This window comes from Peromyscus maniculatus, chromosome 3 (genome assembly GCF_049852395.1).
Source record: "Peromyscus maniculatus bairdii isolate BWxNUB_F1_BW_parent chromosome 3, HU_Pman_BW_mat_3.1, whole genome shotgun sequence".
Lineage (NCBI taxonomy): Eukaryota > Metazoa > Chordata > Mammalia > Rodentia > Cricetidae > Peromyscus > Peromyscus maniculatus.
The window spans coordinates 137,340,318-137,361,675 of NC_134854.1; the positions used below are offsets into that span (position 1 = coordinate 137,340,318).

General features: G+C 42.6%; 1 protein-coding gene across 2 annotated transcripts in view; it reads left to right on the forward strand.

The window, feature by feature from the left end:
- Positions 1-5,893: 5,893 nt before the first annotated feature.
- The window catches only part of Syn2 (synapsin II), a 146,818-nt gene continuing 131,353 nt past the window's right edge, over positions 5,894-21,358 (forward strand). The window contains exon 1 of one of the 2 annotated variants that reach the window (XM_076567636.1): positions 5,894-6,433. In XM_076567636.1, coding sequence (XP_076423751.1) covers positions 6,054-6,433 — 380 coding nt within the window. In that variant the 5' untranslated portion in view covers positions 5,894-6,053. The remainder of the gene's footprint in view (positions 6,434-21,358) is intronic. The other variant, XM_076567635.1, reaches the window with a different exon arrangement.

Consider the following 21,358-nt stretch of genomic DNA (forward strand, 5'->3'; position numbering starts at 1 on the left):
GATTTGTTGGTCCGGTTCAGGGCCTCTGGCTTCTGCTGTACCACCGATACTGGACTCTCACTAAAACTCCCCTCGGATGTCCTGCTTGCCCAGAGTCATGGAGGTCCTGTGCAACCATGGAGTCATGGTTCTGCAGGACCGGCTCCTTCTCATGCTCCAGCAGCTCATAGATGGGGTAGGAGCTGGGGTGGGCCAACTCAGGGCCCTGGATCTGGGCCTGAGTGGTAGCTGAGTTGGTCTCCCCCCACTCCCCATGCAGTGGCCAGTGAGGGGCAGGGCCAACTCTCCTGTATGGATCAAGGGTAGGGAAGCTTAGCAAGGTACCTGGACATCAACATGACCTAAGGTAGCAGCCCAGACCACAGATCTCTGCATGGCTTTTGGTGGACACACGGCCTCAGACCCCAGCAGCTGTGACAGGACCACAGACCCAGACACAGTCTTCAATGGTAGCCTGGGCCAGGACATCACCATGGCCTCAGGTGGCAGCATGGGCCACTCAGATCAGTTTGGCTCCAGGCGGCAGCAAGGTCTCAGACAGCAGCCCAGACCACAGACATCCAAATGGTTTTCAGAGGCAACATGTGCCAGGGACATCAACACAGACCCCAGCTGTTACAGTGCCCTGGACCCAGACACGACTCTTGGTGGCAGCCTGGGCTGGGACATCACCATGGTCTCACATGGTTGCTCAGGCTCCTCATATCCACCGGTTCCTCACCTCTCTCAAGTCTCTAGCTCTGCCTCTCTCCACAATGCACTAACAGCTCTGCTTCACTTTCTCTCCCATCTCTCCACCAAGCATTCCATCTTTCCCATCTCTCCATCACATATTTGCTCATTGTAGTGGCGCCCACCATGGGCCCAGAGCAGGCACTTTAATAAACATTTTTGATGAGCTTGTGAACCTCTCTCTGTTGCTCTAATAGAAGAATCTAAAGCCAGCTAGTTTTCTGAGAATAGTAGTTCCCACCTCGAAGACACCGATGTCCAATAAGCTTTTACCAGCCTGTGTAGATCATCCTGAAAGAAGCAGAAACAATTCCTAACATTGAGGTGATTTTAGAAAGATAAGTTGGATGTCTACAATGACATCAACACATAGAGAAGTCTCCATTAGCAGAGGTAAATACATTCCTAGACCCCCAGTGGAGGCCCCAAACCACCTGTATACACCATGATGCATTCTTCTATACAGACACGCCTATAACAAAGCTTAAATTCATAAATTCAACACAGAAAGAAATAACTCATAATAAAATGGGATAATTATAACAATATACTATCACAAAAATTATGTGATCTCTCCCCCCATACCTTACTATACTATAAATGTTAGCAACCTAAGCATGAGTTTTTTCTTTCCATATTAAACTGAGAGCTTTTCTCTTTTCTCTTAGGGGCACTGTATGGCTTGTCTTTGGCATTTCCTCTTTGGTCAGCATCACTGTTCTTCTGCTTTGAGGTCATTAAGTAGAATTTGGTTCACTTGAACACAGGCACTGAGATACCACACTGGATTCTATATCAGAGGTAATAACTAAGTGACATAATGGATTAGTAGTGTCTACAGCATCAATATGTTGGCAAAGGAGTGATTCATATCCCAGAGATTCCATCACAATACACAGAGGCATGCAATTTCAAACTTAAAAAAAATGTGTGTTTTTTCTATTTTCTGGAATTTTTTTTTATTCAGTGTGTGTGTGTGTGTGTGTGTGTGTGTGTAAGTCAAAGGATAACTTGTGGGAGTTGTTTTCTCTTCCACCATGTAAGTCCCAGGGGTTGAACTAGGTTGTTAGGCTTGGTGGCAACTGCCTTTACAATACTGAGTCATCTCAGTGGCCTCCCTGGAATTTTCTACTTAATGTTTCTGGATCACAGTTGACTTCAGGTAACTGAATTGTGGAAAACAGAACTATAGATAACAGGAGACTACTGTATATGGGAACAATCTCTCTATGCCTCTCCTGTAAATACTGCAGGGTACATTACACACCACACAAAGGTCCAAAGATTCAAATAATATAGACAGCAATAGATTTACACAATCATACTCAGCAGCCCACCCTCTCTGGCCAACCTCTTGCTCTCCCCTCCATCTCAGCTGCCTTCTCCACTTTTTCTTGTCTAGGGGAATTTTCTTAGCTCCCCTATAAAGTCTCCCGTCCCTGAAAATGCTTCTTCCTCTGGCTCCTGCAACCCTAACTGCCTGCTCCACTTTCCAGTTACTCAGACTGTTCTGCTACTGCTAATTATGTGCTCACATGTTTATTAACTGTCTTCTTAAGGCATGAGTTTTGGGCCTGATTCATACTTCAATCTCCTTTATCATCTGTAGCATACAGTGCCTTCTATATTTTATATACTCAAAACATGTTTTTAATAGGCTGGTTTGAAAAACACTATACACAAACTACAAGTTCAATATTTAAAGGGAACTCCTTAATGAAATATGTTAGAAAAATAACAAAATCACCTAAAAATAGAAGTTACATTGTGCTGGATAGTTTTTTGTTTGTTTGTTTTTCGAGGCAGGGTTTCTCTGTGTAGCTTTGCTCCTTTCCTGGGTCTCACTCTGTAGACCAGGCTGGCCTCGAACTCATAAAGATCTGCCTGCCTCTGCCTCCCAAGTGCTGGGATTAAAGGCATGCACCACCACCGCCCGGCATGCTGGATAGTCTTATGTCAACTTGACACAAACCAGAGTCATCTGAAAGGATGAAACCTCAATTGATAAAATGCCTGCATAAGATCCAGCTATAGGGGATTTTCTTAATTAGTGACTGATGGAGGAGGGTCTAGCCCATTGTGGGTGGTGCTATCCCTAAGCTGGTGGTCCTGGGTTCTATAAGAAAGCAGGCTGAGCAAACCATGAGAAGCAAGCCAGTAAGATGAGTTCCTCCATGGCCTCTGCATCAGTTGTTGCCTCCAGGTTCTTGCTCTGCTTGAGTTCCTGTCCTGACTTCCACTGATGGTGAACCGTGATGTGGAAGTGTAAGCTGAATAAATCCTTTCCTCCCCAAGTTGCTTTGGTCATGGTGTTTCATCACAGCAATAGTAAACCTGACTAAGACATACATAGTCTCTGAAATACTCCCAACAGAGAAACATGTGTTTGGGAAAAAGATACTTTTAGGAAGGAAAGTATGTTAAATGATGTTTATTTGATTATCAGTGATATCAGTTTTATTCTTCAGTAGGAAAGAACTGAATCATGTAAGGATACAGTTCAATTCTAAAACAATTAACTCCTTACTCTGTGGCAGATAATACATTTGATATTGGGAAAGATAACTAAAACACAGTTCTACTCTTGAAAAGCTCATATCCTAGTCACCAGAATATTTTATTATGTCTGCAGGAGATTTGACAAAGTCAGTATAGAAATAGCCCATTCTGGAGGAGTCACGAGCTCACAGACATCCATTTCTTTTTGGCCTGGTTGCTTCCTTTACTTCTCTACAGATACACCCTTAAAAAATATTTCTGTTTAGCTGGGCGGTGGTGGCGCACGCCTTTAATCCCAGCACTCGGGAGGCAGAGCCAGGAGGATCTCTGTGAGTTCGAGGCCAGCCTGGGCTACCAAGTGAGCTCCAGGAAAGGCGCAAAGCTACGCAGAGAAACCCTGTCTCGAAAAACCAAAAAAAAAAAAAAATATTTCTGTTTATGTGCATATATCTGTGCATGGTAGTGTGAATGAGAATGGCCCTCATTGGCTCATATGGTTGAATGCTTGGTCTCCAGTTAGTGGAACTGTTTGAGGAATACTAGGAGATATGAACTTGTTGGAGGAGGTGTGCCACTGGGAGTGGCTTTGAGGTTTCAAAAGCCCATGCTAGTCTCTCTCTCTCTCTCTCTCTCTCTCTCTCTCTCTCTCTCTCTCTCTCTCTCTCTCTCTCTCTCTCTCCCCTCCCTCCTCCACCTTCCTGCCTGCATGCCTATAGATCAGGATGCAAACTCTCACCCCCATGCCCATCTGCCTGCCTGTCACCGTGATTTCTGCAACCGAAAGCTCCCAATTAAATGCTCTCTTCTATATGTTGTCTTGGTCATGGTGCTTCTTCACAGCAATAGAGCAGTAACTAAGACAGCGTATCTGTGTGAATGTTATGCTGTGTGTTTGTGAATGCCCTTGGAGGCCCCAAGAGAGTGTCAGATTCCCTGGAGCTGCAGCTACAGGTGGTTATAGGTCACTCGATCTGGGTGTTGGGAACCAAGTCCTCTGGAGGAGGAACAAGTGCTCCAAACTGTGGAGCCATCTCTCCAGTCCCATTAACTTTTACCAAATGCCTCAAGACCTATCTTAAACATTACTTCCTCTGAGAAACCTTTCCTAAGCTTCAGAGGCCAGTGAATCCTGTCTCTAAGCCACCGTATTCAGCTGCATTACAGAACTTCTCACATCTCACCGTGGTTAGCTGTTCCCATCTCTGTAAGTCATCCTCCTTGATTCCCTAGCTCTTAGTTGTGAGTTTACCAGAGACAAGGGTTGTTTTCCAATCTTATTGGTTATTTATTGATTTTTCACATTTGGCTGCAGACCTCTCTGATACCATCAGCTCAGAGCTGAGTACCACCAGCTGGGATGCACAAAGAAAGAACATCCTGCTAACATTAGTGACAAGACACTCACTGATTCCATTCAACCCCGTTAATACTTAGTGAGAACCAACTCAAATAATAAGGATTTAGGCACCATGACTGGAATATCTACTGTGTACCTGATGCTTTCCCTACATGTTCTCATTTACTCTAACAGCTTTGAAAAGTGCTATCTCTTTTATTAGTTGGGGAAAAAGGTTCAGAGGAGTAGTTTGCCCAAGGTCATACATCATTCCAGGTGGTCTGTCTGTCAAGTACATCTGCTGTATTTTGCCCATTACAACGTAGGGAACAAATGTAGCTGAAGAGAGATCAAAACAAAGGTCCGAAGGGCACACGAAATTTAGAGAGTGCACAGAGAAGTTGACAATCAGGTAAACCTTCATGGAAGTGGTCAGTTAGAGGACTAGTCTCCCTAAAGCACTGGAAAAACCAATGCATGCCAGGGAAGTAGAGTGAGGGGTAGCCGTGGTTATCTCTCTGAGGGATCCTGCGGAGACCTTCATGTGGCTTCCTCTCTGGTCAGTGAGATGAGAGAATTGTGCTCGGTTAGGTGGGCCATGGAAATTGCCTCCAAATGCCCTTCTTGGGCAGTGTGGAGAGGTCCTGCTTAGGTCCCTTCCTCCTCAAGGAGGAAGAGATGCCCCTCTACTTCACTGTGGTCAGACTCTCTCTTCTTGGGTTAGGGGATGGTCTTTCCCACTTAGCATGAAAGGGTGGGCAGCTTTTCATTCATTCATTCATTCATTCATTCATTCATTCATTCATTCATGTCTCAGCATACAGGGTGTGTGTTAGCAGGGACGGATCAGGCCATTTCTCCTCACCTGGGGATTGGGGCCACTGGCATCTTTCTCCTTTCAGGAAAGGAGATGCTTCGTTTTGCTCACTGAATGATGTGCCCGGGTGTGTGTGCGCGGGCGCGTGCACACACGCCTGAGCGCGGTGGCTCTTTTCTCTCACCTCAGGGTAGGGAAGCTGACACCTGTCTTCTGCCTAGAGGGCGTGAGGATGGTGTCTTCGCCTCCAACTGGGACACGACTGTCCTCTCCAAACCACGAAGGTGGTGGTGGTGGTGGGGACTCTCGGCTTCCCTCCCCTCCCCTCGGCGAGGGCGTCTGATGCCCACACAGTCACGCTCTGGCGGCGGGAGGCCAGGCTCTCCCCCCCTCCCCACGCTAGCGCCTAAAGGCGGGGCCCGAGCGAGCGAGCGAGCGAGCGAGCAGGCGGGGGCGGAGCGGGCTCTGCGGCGAGGGGCGGGGACAGCGCTGGCCACGCCCTCAGCACCGCCCACCGCTCTCCGGTTCGCAGGCTGGCTCCCCAGACCCGGAGCGCCGCGGCTGTCTGCTGGGCTCGCGAGCCGCGGACCAGCTTCGGTCGCCCCGCGCTGTCCTCCTCCCCGCGCCGCCCGGCCCGCCGCCTCGAGCGCCCTCAGCCCCTCAAGCCAGATGATGAACTTCCTGAGGCGCCGGCTGTCGGACAGCAGCTTCATCGCCAACCTGCCCAATGGCTACATGACTGACCTTCAGCGCCCGGAGCCGCAGCAGCCCCCTCCCGCCGCCCCCGGCCCCGGGGCGGCTTCGGCGTCGGCGGCCACCTCGGCCGCCTCGCCGGGCCCCGAGCGCAGGCCGCCGCCCGCCCAGGCGCCCGCGCCGCAGCCCGCGCCGCAGCCCGCGCCGACGCCGTCGGTGGGCAGCAGCTTCTTCAGCTCGCTGTCGCAAGCCGTGAAGCAGACGGCCGCCTCCGCCGGCCTGGTGGACGCGCCCGCGCCGGCCGCTGCCAGGAAGGCCAAGGTGCTGCTGGTGGTCGACGAGCCGCACACCGACTGGTAGGCCCCTGCGGGGTCCGCCGGGGGCAGGGTGTGAAGATGGACCCTCGAGGTCACCCGGGAGAACACCCGGGGGCGAGCAGGTGGCCATGTGTGGGAGGGGCGAGGGCAGGCTCCGACCTCCGGGAGAGACCCGGGTCCTGAGGTGAAGGACTCGGTGGCCTCCAGGCTGGGGCCAGAGCGAGCTACTTCATTAAGCGCCCATGGGGCTTAAGGAAGAGTGATAAGTCAGTGGACCGCGCACCAGGAGAAGGCCACACGCAACCAAGAGTATTGGGGCAGCACAGACTGGCCTTGATGGTGGTGGTGGTGGGGGGGGACAACCACAAAGTTGGGAGGGAAGGGAAGGGGGAACGGATCTGAGAAGAGTGGGGGGAGGGAGGGGGAGGTGTACAACGTCCTCAAAGAACTAATAAAAAACAAAACCAAAACACAAAAAGATACTTATATGGGGGGGGGGGTGCAGACTTAACAGTTCAAACACATACAAGCTCAGGTGAAAATGTCCCCAGATGGCCATGGAAATAAAGGCCACCAAAAAGGAGTCTTCAAGGTCTGGAGTGGATATTAGTACTTAAGTGTTTTATTATAGAGTGATGGTGATTTTTTTTTTTTAAACCTGTGCCTTTGAAAACCAGTGTCTTGTATTGACAGCAGGGTGGGTTAGATCACAGATGTGCAACTGACATCTGTTTAAAAATGATGAAATTATTGTATATGTTCAGCGGGGAGGAGATGTATGCTTTTTAAATTTTGTTTTGCTCTCTCTCTCTCTCTCTCTCTCTCTCTCTCTCTCTCTCTCTCTGTGTGTGTGTGTGTGTGTAAATGGTGGCTTTTTGCAGCTGAATGATGAAGACCTTCGTAAAATATTACAGATTGTTAAAGGGCACAAATAAAATGATCGGCCTTAATGCAGTAAAGGGGAAACTTCAAGAATGCTTTTCTTTTTCTTTTTAAAGAGATATAGGGTGTTTTTATGACAGAGTGGGGAGGATTGGGGAAGGTGTTAGGTTTAGTTGGGAAATGCACGGATGAGGTTCCCTGAAGACTAATTGAGAATTTAAGAGTGGTTCCTTGGATGTAGCAGGACGCTGCTGGTGGATGGTGGGCTGACTGGTGGGTCTGGAGACATGAAAAGGGCAGGAATCTGAGGTGCCTTTTCTTTAGGAATTCGAGGAAGGGTTTTATTTGTTTTGCTTCCCTAAGGGGTTGAGGTTGATTGGTGCCTGGACCTGAGGGTTTCTGGCCAACGGGAAGACGCAGGGACCCCAGAGCTGTTTATTTCTCTTTTACCTGCTTCACTGTTTTCCTTTCTCAGCCATTCCTTCACCCAGAGACTTGGGGAGGGAGGTGCTGGTGGCAGTGAGATGTCTACCTGGAGATGTGTTTCCTGCTGGCTGCAGTTACCATGTGGGAATCATTTGCTTTGGGTGATTTGTGTGGTTGGCCTTCCTTTTCCAAGATAGCAGAGGAGAAAAGACCGGTATCAGGAAATACCAAGGTACCACCAAGAGGGGACTGGGGAAAGTATGACAATAGTGCCACTGGCAGTCTCCTAGAGGAATGGCTGTCAGTGCAAATCAACAAGTGTTTATTCAGGAGGAAGGGAAGGGAACCAAGCTCTAGTTAAGCACTCTATGTCAGACTCTCTAGTAAGGACTCTGAATGTGATATTCCATTGGGTTTTCACCACAAAGCTGAGGCTTAGAAAAGGTAAGTGGTGAGCTTACAGCCATCCGGCTTACAAATGGTTCACTAACGTATTGACTTTAGGACTGCTTGGCTTCGCTGCTGCCATCCCACTGTATTGCCTCATTATTAGAACATTACTATGATCAATAGTAATAATATACTTCCGTGGAAGGGTTAGACAATGTTGGGGGCCTTTTGGAAAACTCACACTCATTTGGGTGGCATGAGACAGTTAACAAAGGAATCTAGAGTTATTGGTTAAGACTATTTCAGGAATTAGTGAGATCTAGTTATTATTATCTTAGTTACTGGTGAACACATAAAAATGAAGCATGAAGAAACGCTAGGAAACAGGAAGGAATGAGACTGACATTGATGTTTCACTTTTGTGTGCAAGAATCTGCTATTTGTGAGCTTTGTCCTGGTCTCTTACCCCACTGAAGCTATTTGTTTGGCTCTAATTGCTAGTTAGATACCCACAGCTAGGTAGATCAATGTTTGCATGTGTATGCCCAGGCTCACCGTGAGTCTCTTTAGTTGGTAATGAGAGGTTTGAGATTTGAAATTCTCCTTAGATGGGATTATTTTCTAGGAAGAGTGCCTGGCATAAACCAGAGACTCTGCTTTGCCCTAGAGACTAGACTTCTGATGGAAGTAATAGGATTCATTTTTCTGTGAGCTGACTCTCAACTGCTTTATGTTTTTCTCCGAAGTAATAACATTGATTTATTAAAACTCCTAGGCCCAGTTTGAGTCTGGGACTTGATTGTAGTTCTGTGCATCTGTGATTTTTGTAGTTAACAACAATTACCAGAATTTTGTCATTCTCTAACATGTCTGAATTTGTTTAAAACACAAATATTGTGTTAATATCAGTTAAATATTGATGAGTGGTTTTACTGAAAGGTCTCTGTGAATCATGGAGCAGGTGGCTGCTTATGACAAACACAGTAGCTTACGGGGGTGCTTTTTGCTCCATAGGCTAATTTAAATAATTTGTCTCACAGTTTAAGCTACCTAGACAGAATTGAGTAAGGAGGTGTTTTATATATACCCAATGCCATTTTTATGGTGCTTGAGTAGGAAGAATGTAGTATCCCAGTAGAACTTAAGACTATTGGTCCCATCTGAATTAAGACTACTAACATAAAGAAGGTTTTAACAAGCATCTAAATAATTTTAGCTTTAAAACAAAGGCTTAAAATAGGTAGCTTCTCTGAGTACTATATTGAATAGATAGGGAGAGAGTGGATAGCCTTGTCTGATTCCTGATTTTAGTGGAATGGCTTTGAGTTTCTCTTCATTTAATTTGATGTTTGTTGTTGGATTACTGTATATTGGCACCTAGCTGTATTTTGGGAACCTGTTCCCCATGCTAGATTACCTTGCCTGGCCTTCATGCTGGAGGAAGTGGGGGGGGGGGATGGGGAGGGTTAGTCCTACTTCAGATTGATGTGCCATGCTTTGTTCAAGCCCATGGGGGGCCTGCCCCTTTCTGAATGGGGTCTAAGGAGGAGTGGATGGGGAGGGGGGTAGATGGGAGTCTGGGGAGGGAACTGGAGAGAAGAGGGAGAGGAAACTGTGCTGGGTACGTAAAATAAATGAAAAAATGTTAATTAAATAAAATAAAAAATAGATAGCTTCTCAGATCATCATTAATATACAAAAGATTCCTTTGAATTTCTTATCAGTGTAATTGTGGGCAGTGTAATTTGGAGCTCTGACTTCTGACTTGGAGGGTGCTTCTTTCTTTTCCTTAAAATTCCAATGTAGCTTGAGAGCTTTAGATTAATTGCACACTAAAAGTTTGTTGAAAAATATGTGTGTACCTCTAAAAAATGAAATCAAGCTCATGATATACTATTTAATTATATTGGATTTTGTATTGTCCCCAATACATGTCTTTTTTTAAGGTTCATAGCTAAATTTGAAATGCAAATAAGATTGCACTTTAATGCTTTATCATAGAGCAGGTGACCATTTGGCACACCATTGCCTCTTCTATTATATTCTCACTGGTGAAGAGGTTAAATTTTCTACCAGATTTTCTCTTGCCTCCATGCAAGCAGGCAACTGTGTCTCCAGTCACCAAGCAAGCTTTTCATAATAGTATATTTTAGCATTCGATTTGAAAATCAGTATGGCACAGGCATTCTTGATCATCTAGAATATGATGATCACCACAGATAGGATAAGTCAACAGATGTTTATTAAGCATCTCTATATGATACTAATAGAAACGATAAATAATCTCTGTCCTCTAAAAGCTTACTGTCCAGCTGAGCGGATAAAATAAATGTACATTTTTTTTTAAAGCTTGCTAAAATCTGCTTCTTGTGTTCAAAAGTATGGTTCTTGGATCAACAGCATTGGCATCAACTGGAAAAATTTGGATAACAAAATCTCAGGTACTACTTTCCACACACTGAAATGTATTTTGCATTTGAACAAGATCCTCATAATCAAATTTGAGACACACTGAACTAGTACCTTTAGTGTGGCAACATGACAACTACTATCCTTTATTGGGCAATTACTATGTTCAAGATGTTATACTAAGCTCTAGAAATCTCATTTGCTCTTTGTGATCACAGTGTGATTTAAAAGAATGAGAGGTGGAGCTGGGCCCTGGCTCACACCTGTCATCTCAGCACCCAAGAGGCTGAGGCAAGATGATTGTGTTGAGTTCAAGCCAATGAGACTTCATGGAAAGAAAGAAAGAAAGAAAGGAAAAAAGGAAGGAGGAACAAACAGACTATAGTGGGAATGAAAGGAAAAAATGACACTTGAACTGAGCTTCAAAGAAACTGGACTTAAAAGAAGCAGGTTTAGCTTTAGTTCATTAGCAAAATAAAAACAGTGCCAAAAAGGGAGGCCACAAAGAGATTGGATTGATGTGTTATACAGAATTTTCATTTTTATATTAAAAAAAAATCTTATGTGCATTAGTGTTTTGCCATGAGTTTCGGGTCCCCAGGACTGGAGTCACAGTCAGTTGCAATCTCCATGTGGGTTCTGGGAATTGAACCTGGGTCCTCTGGAAGAGCAGTTAGTGCTCTTAACCACTGAGCCATCTTTCCGGCCCCCAGACTTTCCATTTTTAGTGGCTAGCTTTTGAGCATTTTATTAAGAATAGGGGGATGAAAGATATGAAGTCTGTTTAGACCCGTGTTCGTGAGTGGCTCTAGGGAAATGCTGGATTGGAACTCGGGAGGGGAGGAAGTCAAAGGAGGTTTAGGGTTTACTTCTGACAGATATTACGTTTCCCATTCCTAATTAGAAGGAACATAAAGTTTCCATAGAATTTCCTTGTTCATAGCAACAATACTTTACACTTTAAACTTCTAGGACATTATAGCTACAATATGGTCATCTGGGATAATTACGAAGAGGAAAATTTTGTTTTGAAGAAGGTAAGTGACTTCCTCAAGGTTATTAGGCCAGTAACTGACATACCAGAACCAGAATTTGTCATTTCAGCCTCTAACCTTATCCTTCATTTCTATTCTCATTTCTCTCAACTCTTGGTAGAGGCTTTTGGTCTTATAATTATAGCACTTAAACATGAAGGAAACTAAATAATCATTTAGCCTAGAGAAATGAAACTATTTGTTGAAGGTCAGATAAAGGGCTGGAGAGATGGCTCAGCAGTTAACAGCACCTGCTGCTCTTACAGAAGACCAGAGTTCAGATCCCAGCACCTACATCAGGTAGCTCATAACCAGCTCTAACTCCATCTCCAGGGGATCCAGTGCCCTCTTCTGGCCTCCACAGGCATGCCACCCACCCCTTCTACAAATAAAATAAACCTTAAAAAAGAAGTCAACAGCAAAATGGGGAATAGAATTCGCATCTTTCAGACCCCATTTTTTTTCTTTTAAGGAAATCCTCCAATTTAGACTCTTTTCTTCTTAAAAATACTTTGGGGGGGGGCATTTACTTTTCATGTGTGAGAGAGAGGGACAGAGACAGATTGTGGGAGTCAGCTCTCGCCTTCTACTATGTGTACCCTGGGGACTTGACTCAGGTTGTCAGGCTTGGTGGCAAGTGTCTTAACCTGCTGGGCTATCTCACCATCCCTGAAAAATATTTTTTTGTATCCCTTCAATTCTTTTATTTTTATATTTATTTATGTGTATATGTATATACCATATTTGTGTGTGCCCAAGTAGGACAGAAGAGGACGTCAGATTCTTTGAATCTGGAGTTACAGGCTTTTGTGAGCTGCCTGATGTCAGTGCAGGGAACTGACCTTGGGTCCTCTGCAAGAGCAGGAAGTGCTCTTAACACTGAACCATCTCTCCAGCCCCCTTTATCTCTTCCTTTTAAAGAGTCATTGAGGAGTTGTTATGAGCACTTGAGCAAATCACGTAATAGCCAGGGCAGAAATCAATACTGTTAGTGGGTTGTTGATACTTCAGAATAGGTCATTCTAAAATTATTGAAAGATACTCTTGAAGACCTAGTCATAAAAATCCAAAAATCTGCTAATATTCTTAGGACCTGTGCTATAATAATGACCTTCTTTTCACGAACCCTTTTCTAACTTACTGTTTTTGTCTATTCAAGATTTGTTACTGACTTTCTGTACTCAAATTCAATTCTGTAGCAGCATTAGCCTTTTAAAATATTGTGCTAAAATATCTTGCTAGTTAAACAGGAAGAGTTCCAGAAGTGTTTACTTTTCTCTCAAATGTACAAAATAATTTTAACTGGAATATGGTTCATTGCAGTTGAACATCTAACACAAACCAAGTGCTGGGAATAAAGGATGAACTGAGTACACATCTCTGTTGGGATCTTCCAGCACATCAGGAAAGGACAAGCATTGAAACAACTTTTTAATATATTGTGATAATTAGTAAGCATGAGGTGCAACAACAGCACAGGCCTACGTTATTGGGATGAACATATTGTGAGGAAATGTTGCATAAAAATGTATACCATGCATTCTTAGGTAACACTTTGCATCTTTGGACTTTGATTTTCTAAAATCTGTCAACTATGAGAATTGTAACACATTCTGCAAGACCCTTTCCATTGCTACATCATATCTGTGGTGTGGTTTTTACTTATTTTCTCTCAGACTTTAGCCATGTAACTTTTCTGTGTTGGTAATACCTGCAAATCTTTGTCAATAAATGCTTAAACATTTCTTTGAATGGAAAAAAAAGCACACTTTTGAGTATGCTATGTTTAGTACCTACTTACAGTTTCTCTCAATCACATGGTTTCCTAGGAGAAAAACGTTTGTTGGTGTGTTTCCTCCTTAAGGATAAGGCTTTTTAGCTAAATTCTCTCCACCCAGTAGACCAAAGACTTTTCGTATACATGTTAAATTGTTGTTGAACAGGATTTATTTCTTGACTCCTATCATGTGTTCTGCACTTCAGTTTCAACACATCCATATTCCTTTTCACATTGTATCTTTGCAATGATCCTGAACAGTAGACAGAATATCCATTTAACAGATAAACAGACTCAGAAGAACAGCTGGTTGCCCAAGATTAGCTAGCTTATACTAAAGACCTTTACACTGAAGAGCCACGATCTGAACTAGATTAGATGCAACATTACCACATTTTCCACCACAAGTTTGTTTTGTTTTTTGAGACAGCTTCCACTCTGTTGCTTGGGCTGGCCTGGAACTCATAGCAGTCCTTCTGCTTCAGCCTCCTGGGTTCTAGGATTACAGATGAGAACTACCATACCCAACTTAAATATTTTTCATGTATAAAGATGGTTTCTTTTGCAGTAACACACTTTAATAATAAAAATAATTCATTTTAAGTGGTAACTACACACTATGTTTGATATGACTGTATTTACCAAAAGCTGGTATACACAAGATCATGCCTACTGTGTGGTGAAGACATGTTTAAAGATGGTGGTCTCAGGTTGGAGGGTTCTCTATCTAGCTCCATGTATTTCACAGCATTGTCACCATGTGTGAATCTCTATCAATATTATAAGTGAAGTCTTCTACATGCACACAGTGGGTTGCATTATATTTCTTTGTTCTTCTCATATAGTTGCTATTAAGAACCAAAAGGCTATAATACTATCAATTTAGAGGACATGATAATCTAGAAGACATTCAGTACAGCTTCAGTACAGCAGGAAGAAGTAGCTAAGAACAGGTCAAGTTACCTATGGAGAGAATAAAGTGAATAAATAACACAGATCTCCAATCTCTACAAATGCTATGTGTTTAAGATTAGGAGGGCATAACCAACTTTGGCATTTATGTCTTGACAAGAGCCATTTGAGAAATTTAACCATCATACAAATTGTTATAAAGTAAATTAATATTATATTCAGTACCCTTACTCTCCCCACCCCCCACTTCATCAGCTTGAGGCAGTGTGAAGATACAGGGCAAAAGACCAGAAGACCCAGAATTGAGCTCTGGCTTCACTATTGGCTTTATCAGAATTACATAATCTCTTCACCTTTTCCTTATTTGACAACTTTCAGTATGGGCCTACTGTTGCACAATTTCTAAGTGGTCTTATAATAAAAACCTGGAACCAGATTTTAGGGTAATTGCTGAAAGATCAGAGAGACAAAGGAACAAGCCACTGGAAAAACTTCTCACCACTACCGAATCCTTAGGCCGAATGGAAGGTGGGAACCTATCTCCACAAATCCTCAGACTGCAAGCCTCTGAGTCCTCAGCTGAAAATGGCTTTTTTAGTTCCCGTCTCCTCAGGCCTTATATGCCTTTCTCCACCCAGCCATTTCACTTCCTTCCTAGTGCTGGGATTAATGGCGTGTGTGCTTCCCAAATACTGGGAGCAAAGGCATGAGCTCTCAAGTGCTGGGATTAAAGGTGTGTGCCACCACTGCCTGGCTGTTTCTCTCCTAGACTGAATCAATCTCATGTAGTCCAGGGTGACTTTGAATTCACAGATCCAGACAGATCTCTACCTCCTGAGTGCTAGAATTAAAGGTGTATGCCACCACTGCCTAGCCTCTATGTTTAATCTAGTAGCTGTCTCTGCCCTCTGATCCTCAGGCAAGCTTTATTTGATACACAATATATCACCCAGCCTACTATATGCCAGACATTGTTCGGGGTTCTGGAATAAAACAGACCAAATAAGTCTCTGTATCTGAAAGATTGACACAACAATGTATATACTTCAAAACGCTGTTGTGAGAAATAAATGAAGTCCTAAAAAAGCATTTTGTAAAAGATGAAGAGCCCTACAAAGCAAATTCCAGAACAGTCAGAGCTGTTACACAGAAATACTCTGTCTCAATAAATAAATAAAAAATAAAAGACGAAGAGCCACCTGTGCTATTGCTTCATATGCTCCTGTTTTCAGTTGTAAGGATCCAACTTGTTTGGGTACCCACCCCATTTACATATGTGTGTATAGTATATGCCTGTATACATGTTCACATATGTACATGTATGTGTACATATACATGTGTGGTAGATGCCTATATAGGTTTATGTGTGCACGTGCGTGCATGTGTTGGCTCTCGCACCCTCTGACTCTCTACCCTGTTTTTTGAGACAGGGTCTCTCACAGAATCTGGAATGCTCAGATTTCACCAAGACTGTCTGGCCAGGGAGCTCCAGGTCCACCTGATTTCCCTTTCTAGTGCTGCTGGGTTTACAGGAAGCAGGATTGCTTGAACTTAGGAATTTGAGGCCAGCCTGGGCAACACAGCAAGACTTCAGCTAGGAAAAATTTTTTAGAGTTAGTGGTTGTGTTGAAGGTATGGCCTTTCTGGGTAGCTCAGGTTGGGTTTGACTCACTGTTGTAGTTCAGGCAGGTCCCAAATGCCTGGTTCTCCTGCCTCAGCCTCTGCATACTGGGATGATAGGTGTGTGCCACTGAACCTGACTAGGTTTTTAAATTTTGTTTATTTATTTATTTATTGTGTGTATGTGTATACACACACGCGCGCGCACACACACACACACATATGTCTGTGTATGTGCTCATGTCACGATGCACTTGTGGAAATTAGAGAATAATTTCCTTCTATGGTATTGGTTGCTGGAGATTGAACTCTAGTAAATCACACTTGAAACAAGAGTTGTTTTTACCCAATGAGCCATTTCACTGGCTCAGCTGTCTATTTATTTATTATTTTTAGAAAGAAGTATTACTCATTTGATTCGGTTGTCTTTAACATGTTAGGGACAGGACTACATAAATTTGTATTTTAATAACATAAATGCTAAGATAGCTTCCATTTCACTTGTGACTAATGAAGACCGGGGTTAAGAGGGAAAAGAAGGGAGAAGTACATAGATGTATTTAAGAGATGTTCCTTATATTCTTTCCCTTATCCAGTCCATTGTTCAGATTGCTTTCTAAGTATTTATGAGCAAACCAAATAAAAGCATCCTCAGATCTTGTAATTTACCTCCTTCTCTATGTTCCTCTCCACCACACTGTTTATTATGTTTACTTTCTTACTTTATAATGCAGCTGCAGCATATCTTTTCAGACTCCTTTGGATGCTCTCTTGGTCACTTTTACCATTCTTTGGATCACCTTCTCCCTGCACTTTTGCTGGCCTTGAAGGATTCTATGATGTTATTGTTCAGTTGCCTTTGTTTGGAATGTTCTTGGTTTGTGTCTTTCTTAATATTTATTTTCCTTATTTTGTTCGCAGAGGATGAAAAGTACTACTTATTTAAAGTCCTATCCCCTTGCTGTAGACTTTGTTTTCTCTCTTTCTTCTTTCTTTCTTTCTTTCTTTCTTTCTTTCTTTCTTTCTTTCTTTCTTTCTTTCTTTCTTTCTTTCTTTCTTTCTTTCTTCTTCTTCTTCAAAACTCTGTTTATACTCTCATTTTCTACTGATTGCTTCTTATTGGTTATAAAGAAACAAGGGGAAAAACATTCTTTGCCCTTTTAATCAACTCTTTTGGAAGTGAAACTCTCTTGTTTCTAATTTCTTATTCCATAATCATTCTTCTCAGATAGATACTGGCTATCTGCTTTCTCTGTAATACTGAAAGTTGTTCTTGCTCAGGTACTGAGCTGCTAAAACCTAATGAGAGTGCCATTCACTGATGTTTGACAGTGTTTATCTTCCTTTCAGCAGTCCCTGGGCGCCGAACACTGCTCTCTTTGTTGTCTTCTTGAAGTTTCTTTGCTTTTTTCATTAGATGGAGTTGTTCCTTGGGGTACTATTTTCTGGTCACTTTCTTTTTCCATTGGCATTTTCACTGGTCCATCTATTCTCAAGATGTCACTTCATAAATGCAATCAGTTCCTCCTCTCCTTTTTAATCTTTTACCAAAAACTTGTTCTAACCTTCATTGGTTCAGTGTGCTGCTTGACATTTCCATCTAGGTGGTTAAAGGCAGCTCAAGGTCATTTGGTCCAATATTGAATTTCTTTTTTTCTCTCTATCTCAGTTTTTCTCATATTCTGTTTCATTTAGAGATACACAATGTCACAGTTTTCTCTTGCTGTGATGAGACAATCTGATTGTTAAAGGTAACTTATAAAAGAGATTGTGGGACTGGAGAGATGGCTCAGCAGTAAAGAGCACTGGCTGTTCTTCCAGAGGTCCTGAGTTCAGTTCCCAGCAACCACGTGGTGACTCACAACCATTTGTAATGAGATCTGGTGCCCCCTTCTGGCCTGCAGGCATACATGCAGACAGAACTCTGTATACATAATAAATAAATAAATCTTTTTTTTTTTTTTTGGAGACAGGGTTTCTCTGTGTAGCTTTGTGCCTTTCCTGGAGCTCACTTGGTAGCCCAGGCTGGGCTTGAACTCACAAAGATCCGCCTGCCTCTGCCTCCCAAGTGCTGGGATTAAAGGCGTGCGCCACCACGCCTGGCTCTAAATAAATAAATCTTAAAAAAAAAAAAAAAAAAAGAGATTGTTTCAGAGTGTTAGAGACCATGATGTTGGAGCAAAGACACATGGCAGGAATAGCTAAGAGCTCATATCTTTGTTGTTTTTGTTTGTTTTGAGACAGAGTCTCCCTATGTAGTCCTGGAACTCACTATGTAGTTGACCTTCAACTCACAGAGATCCTCTTGCTTCTGCTTCCTAAATGCCAGCATTAAAGGTATGCACCACTATACCTGCTCATATCTTGATCCACAGGCAGGAGGCAAAAAGACATACTGGGAATAGTGCAGGTCTTTTCAACTCTCAAAGCCTACTCCTTCAGCAAGGCCATATCTCTTAATCCTTCCCAAAGAGTTCCACCAACTAGGGCCAAGATTTCAAACATATGAGCCTATGGGAGCCATTCTCATTCAAACCATTACAACAGTGATTACTTACTTCAAGGCTTCCTTAACTTTCATGTAGACCTTCTGCAAGTCTCTTCATGATTTCTACTTAATAACTTGAAGAGCTATTTGAATGTAAATTTGACATTTTTAGTCCTTTGCTCAAAGCTTTTAGTAGCTTCTTATATCCTATAGGTAAAGTTCATGGTCCTCCTGTGATTTGCCCTCTTTGTTCCCCAGCCTCCTTCTAATCATTTCCAAACTTCATTTTCTAGTAATTCTAAAATGTTTGCAAATCTGTACAGAGATTGTAACATTCTTCTTATTTTTGCTTAGCTGTTAACTCCTGTTGTAATTGCCTTTGCTCTTCTTTCTTTCTTTCTTTTTTTTTGGTTTTTCGAGACAGGGTTTCTCTGTGTAGCTTTGCGCCTTTCCTGGAACTCACTTGGTAGCCCAGGCTGGCCTTGAACTCACAGAGATCTGCCTGGCTCTGCCTCCCGAGTGCTGGGATTAAAGGCGTGCGCCACCACTGCCCGGCCTCTTCTTTCATTTTGTATCTTGATCAAATTCACATTTTTGTTTTGAGATTGAGACAGTATCTGCTTTTCTAAACACACTTTTCTAATTACCTAGATTGTGTGGGGCATTGGGCATTTTCACATCCTCTTTCAGGCCTGTGGATCTCTTTTTCACTCTCTTCCCCCCCCCCCCCCCACATTTTATTTATTTAGTGTGTATGTATGCCGTAGTTTACATGTAGAGGTCAGAGGACAACTGCTAGATTGGTTCTCCCCTTCTATCATGTAGGTCCTAAGGATCAAATTCAGGTTGTCAGCATTGGTGGCAAATGCCTTTGTAGCAGGCTTTCTTGGACCACCAGCCCCAAATCATAACATGGAGACTTATTAGTAATTATGAATACTCAGCCTTAGCTTAGGCTTGTTTCTAGCTAGCTTTTTTTTTTTTTTAACTTAACCCATTTCTATTCATCTGTGTGCTGCCCCAAGGCTTGTTTACCTCATCTATGTATTGTTCATCCTGCTTTCCTGCTTCCTCCATGTCTGTCTGTCTCCTAGCTGCCTGGCCTCCAGGGGGCTGGCTGTCTCCCTTTTTCTCTCTGCCTGCCAATCACACCTATCCCTTCTCTGTCTAGATATTGGCCATTCAGCTTTTTATTAAACCAATCAGGTGCCTTAGGCAGGCAAGGTAAAACAGCAACACATCTTTATGTAGTTAAACAAATGCAACACAAACAAATGTAATACATCTTTACATAGTTAAACAAATGCAACACATCTTTACATAGTTAAACAAATATTCTATTCCACAATATTTCCCCCTTTTTGTCTAAATAAAAAGGAAAAGTTTTAACTTTAACCTAGTAAAACTATATAAAATAAGAACAATTATCAAGTAAGAATTACATTTACAATATCCAGTCCGTTTGTATTTGGCAGATTCAGATAAAATACTCCATTATTTACCTGATCTTGGTAAGTCCAAAGTTTTGTACCTAATTTACTTCTATCATAACTAAGGAAAACTGTAACTATACCTATCTTGTCTTCAACTCTATCAAAGACCCCAGAAGGATATAATATTATATGAGTAAATAGGATGTGCAGTGCAAGCCACTTCCAAAACTATAGAAACAACAGAGACATCTGGCTGCCTAGACAGTCATTCAAGGTTCCTATGCAATCTTGGGGCATTTATACCAAAAAATATTTGAAGTTAATAGTTTTCTTTTTATCCTATATTCCTATATCCCTCCTAAATGATGACAAACATTCATAACTCACTGAATGACCAAAAACCACCCACCCACCTCTTGGGAATGTGGGCATTGTGTTCTCTAGACTGCTTTCTGTTGTCCAGGGGTGATGGCATCTTTAGGGGACCCTGAAAAACTTGAGATAATGGTCAAGTTATGGGAAAACTAGTTGTAACATTTGTTGTTATATGTCACCTGTCTTGTAGTTTTTTTTTCTTGGTTTCTTTCTTTATGTCTGTAGTCAAGATTTTCTGGGGGTCTCCCACGATCAAACCTGATCTCTATTAATCTTGAAGGAATCCACTAATCAAACCTGACCTTTATTAATCTTGAAGGAATCCACAGCATTTTGTTTCCTGAGGAAATAAAATCATAACCTCTCCCCTAATGCAACACATTTTCTGAATTACATTTTAATGCTAAAATATCCCTAAAGTATTTAGGCTGGTTTAATTCAGCAGTTCCTTTTACAATCCCATGTCTCTCAGCAGCTGTCATTCACTCATCAGCATTCAAAAAATTCAAAGACAACAAAGTGCCATACAGAATTTAAACTTCCTGTGTATTTCCCAGCTTTACTTGGCTTATTCTTTTATATTACTTTACTCTTTCTTTAAAGACTTTACTTAATTATTTTAAAACTATTTTTCCTATGACTATCTATACCCATTTTCTTTTGTTTCTTAAGCCTATGTACATTTTTTTTTATGTTCCACTTGATTTATTTATTTTGTGTGTGGGCACGAGTGTACCACAACACACATGTGGAAGTCAGAGGACAACTCTTTTGAGTCGATTCTCTCCTTCGACCATGTGGGACCCGGGGATCGAACTCAAGCCCTCGGGCTTGGTAGCAGGCTCCCTCACGCATTGAGCCATCTCACTGGCCCAAGCCTATGTACATTTTTAAACACACTGTAACCTGTTTAGAGGTTTTTCCAGTCTGGACTTGCTTTACTGTGCACCTGACTGTGAAAACTATGGCATCCCATACCAGTGGGACACATTATTTGGTCCATAGCAGTTCTAACTGAGTGAAGGCAAATGGAATAAAATATAGGATCAATATTTTCTAACTCACTTTTAACTATGTTGTCACTTGGCTTCCAAGGGGCCATTTTTTAAAAGATAATCCTTCCTTCTGGCTTCACCCAGAAACCTTCCCCTGAGTGTAAAACTCCAGTCTTGGGCCACCTAAGCTGCTTATTTTTTTTTTCCAGAGAAGTATTTTCCA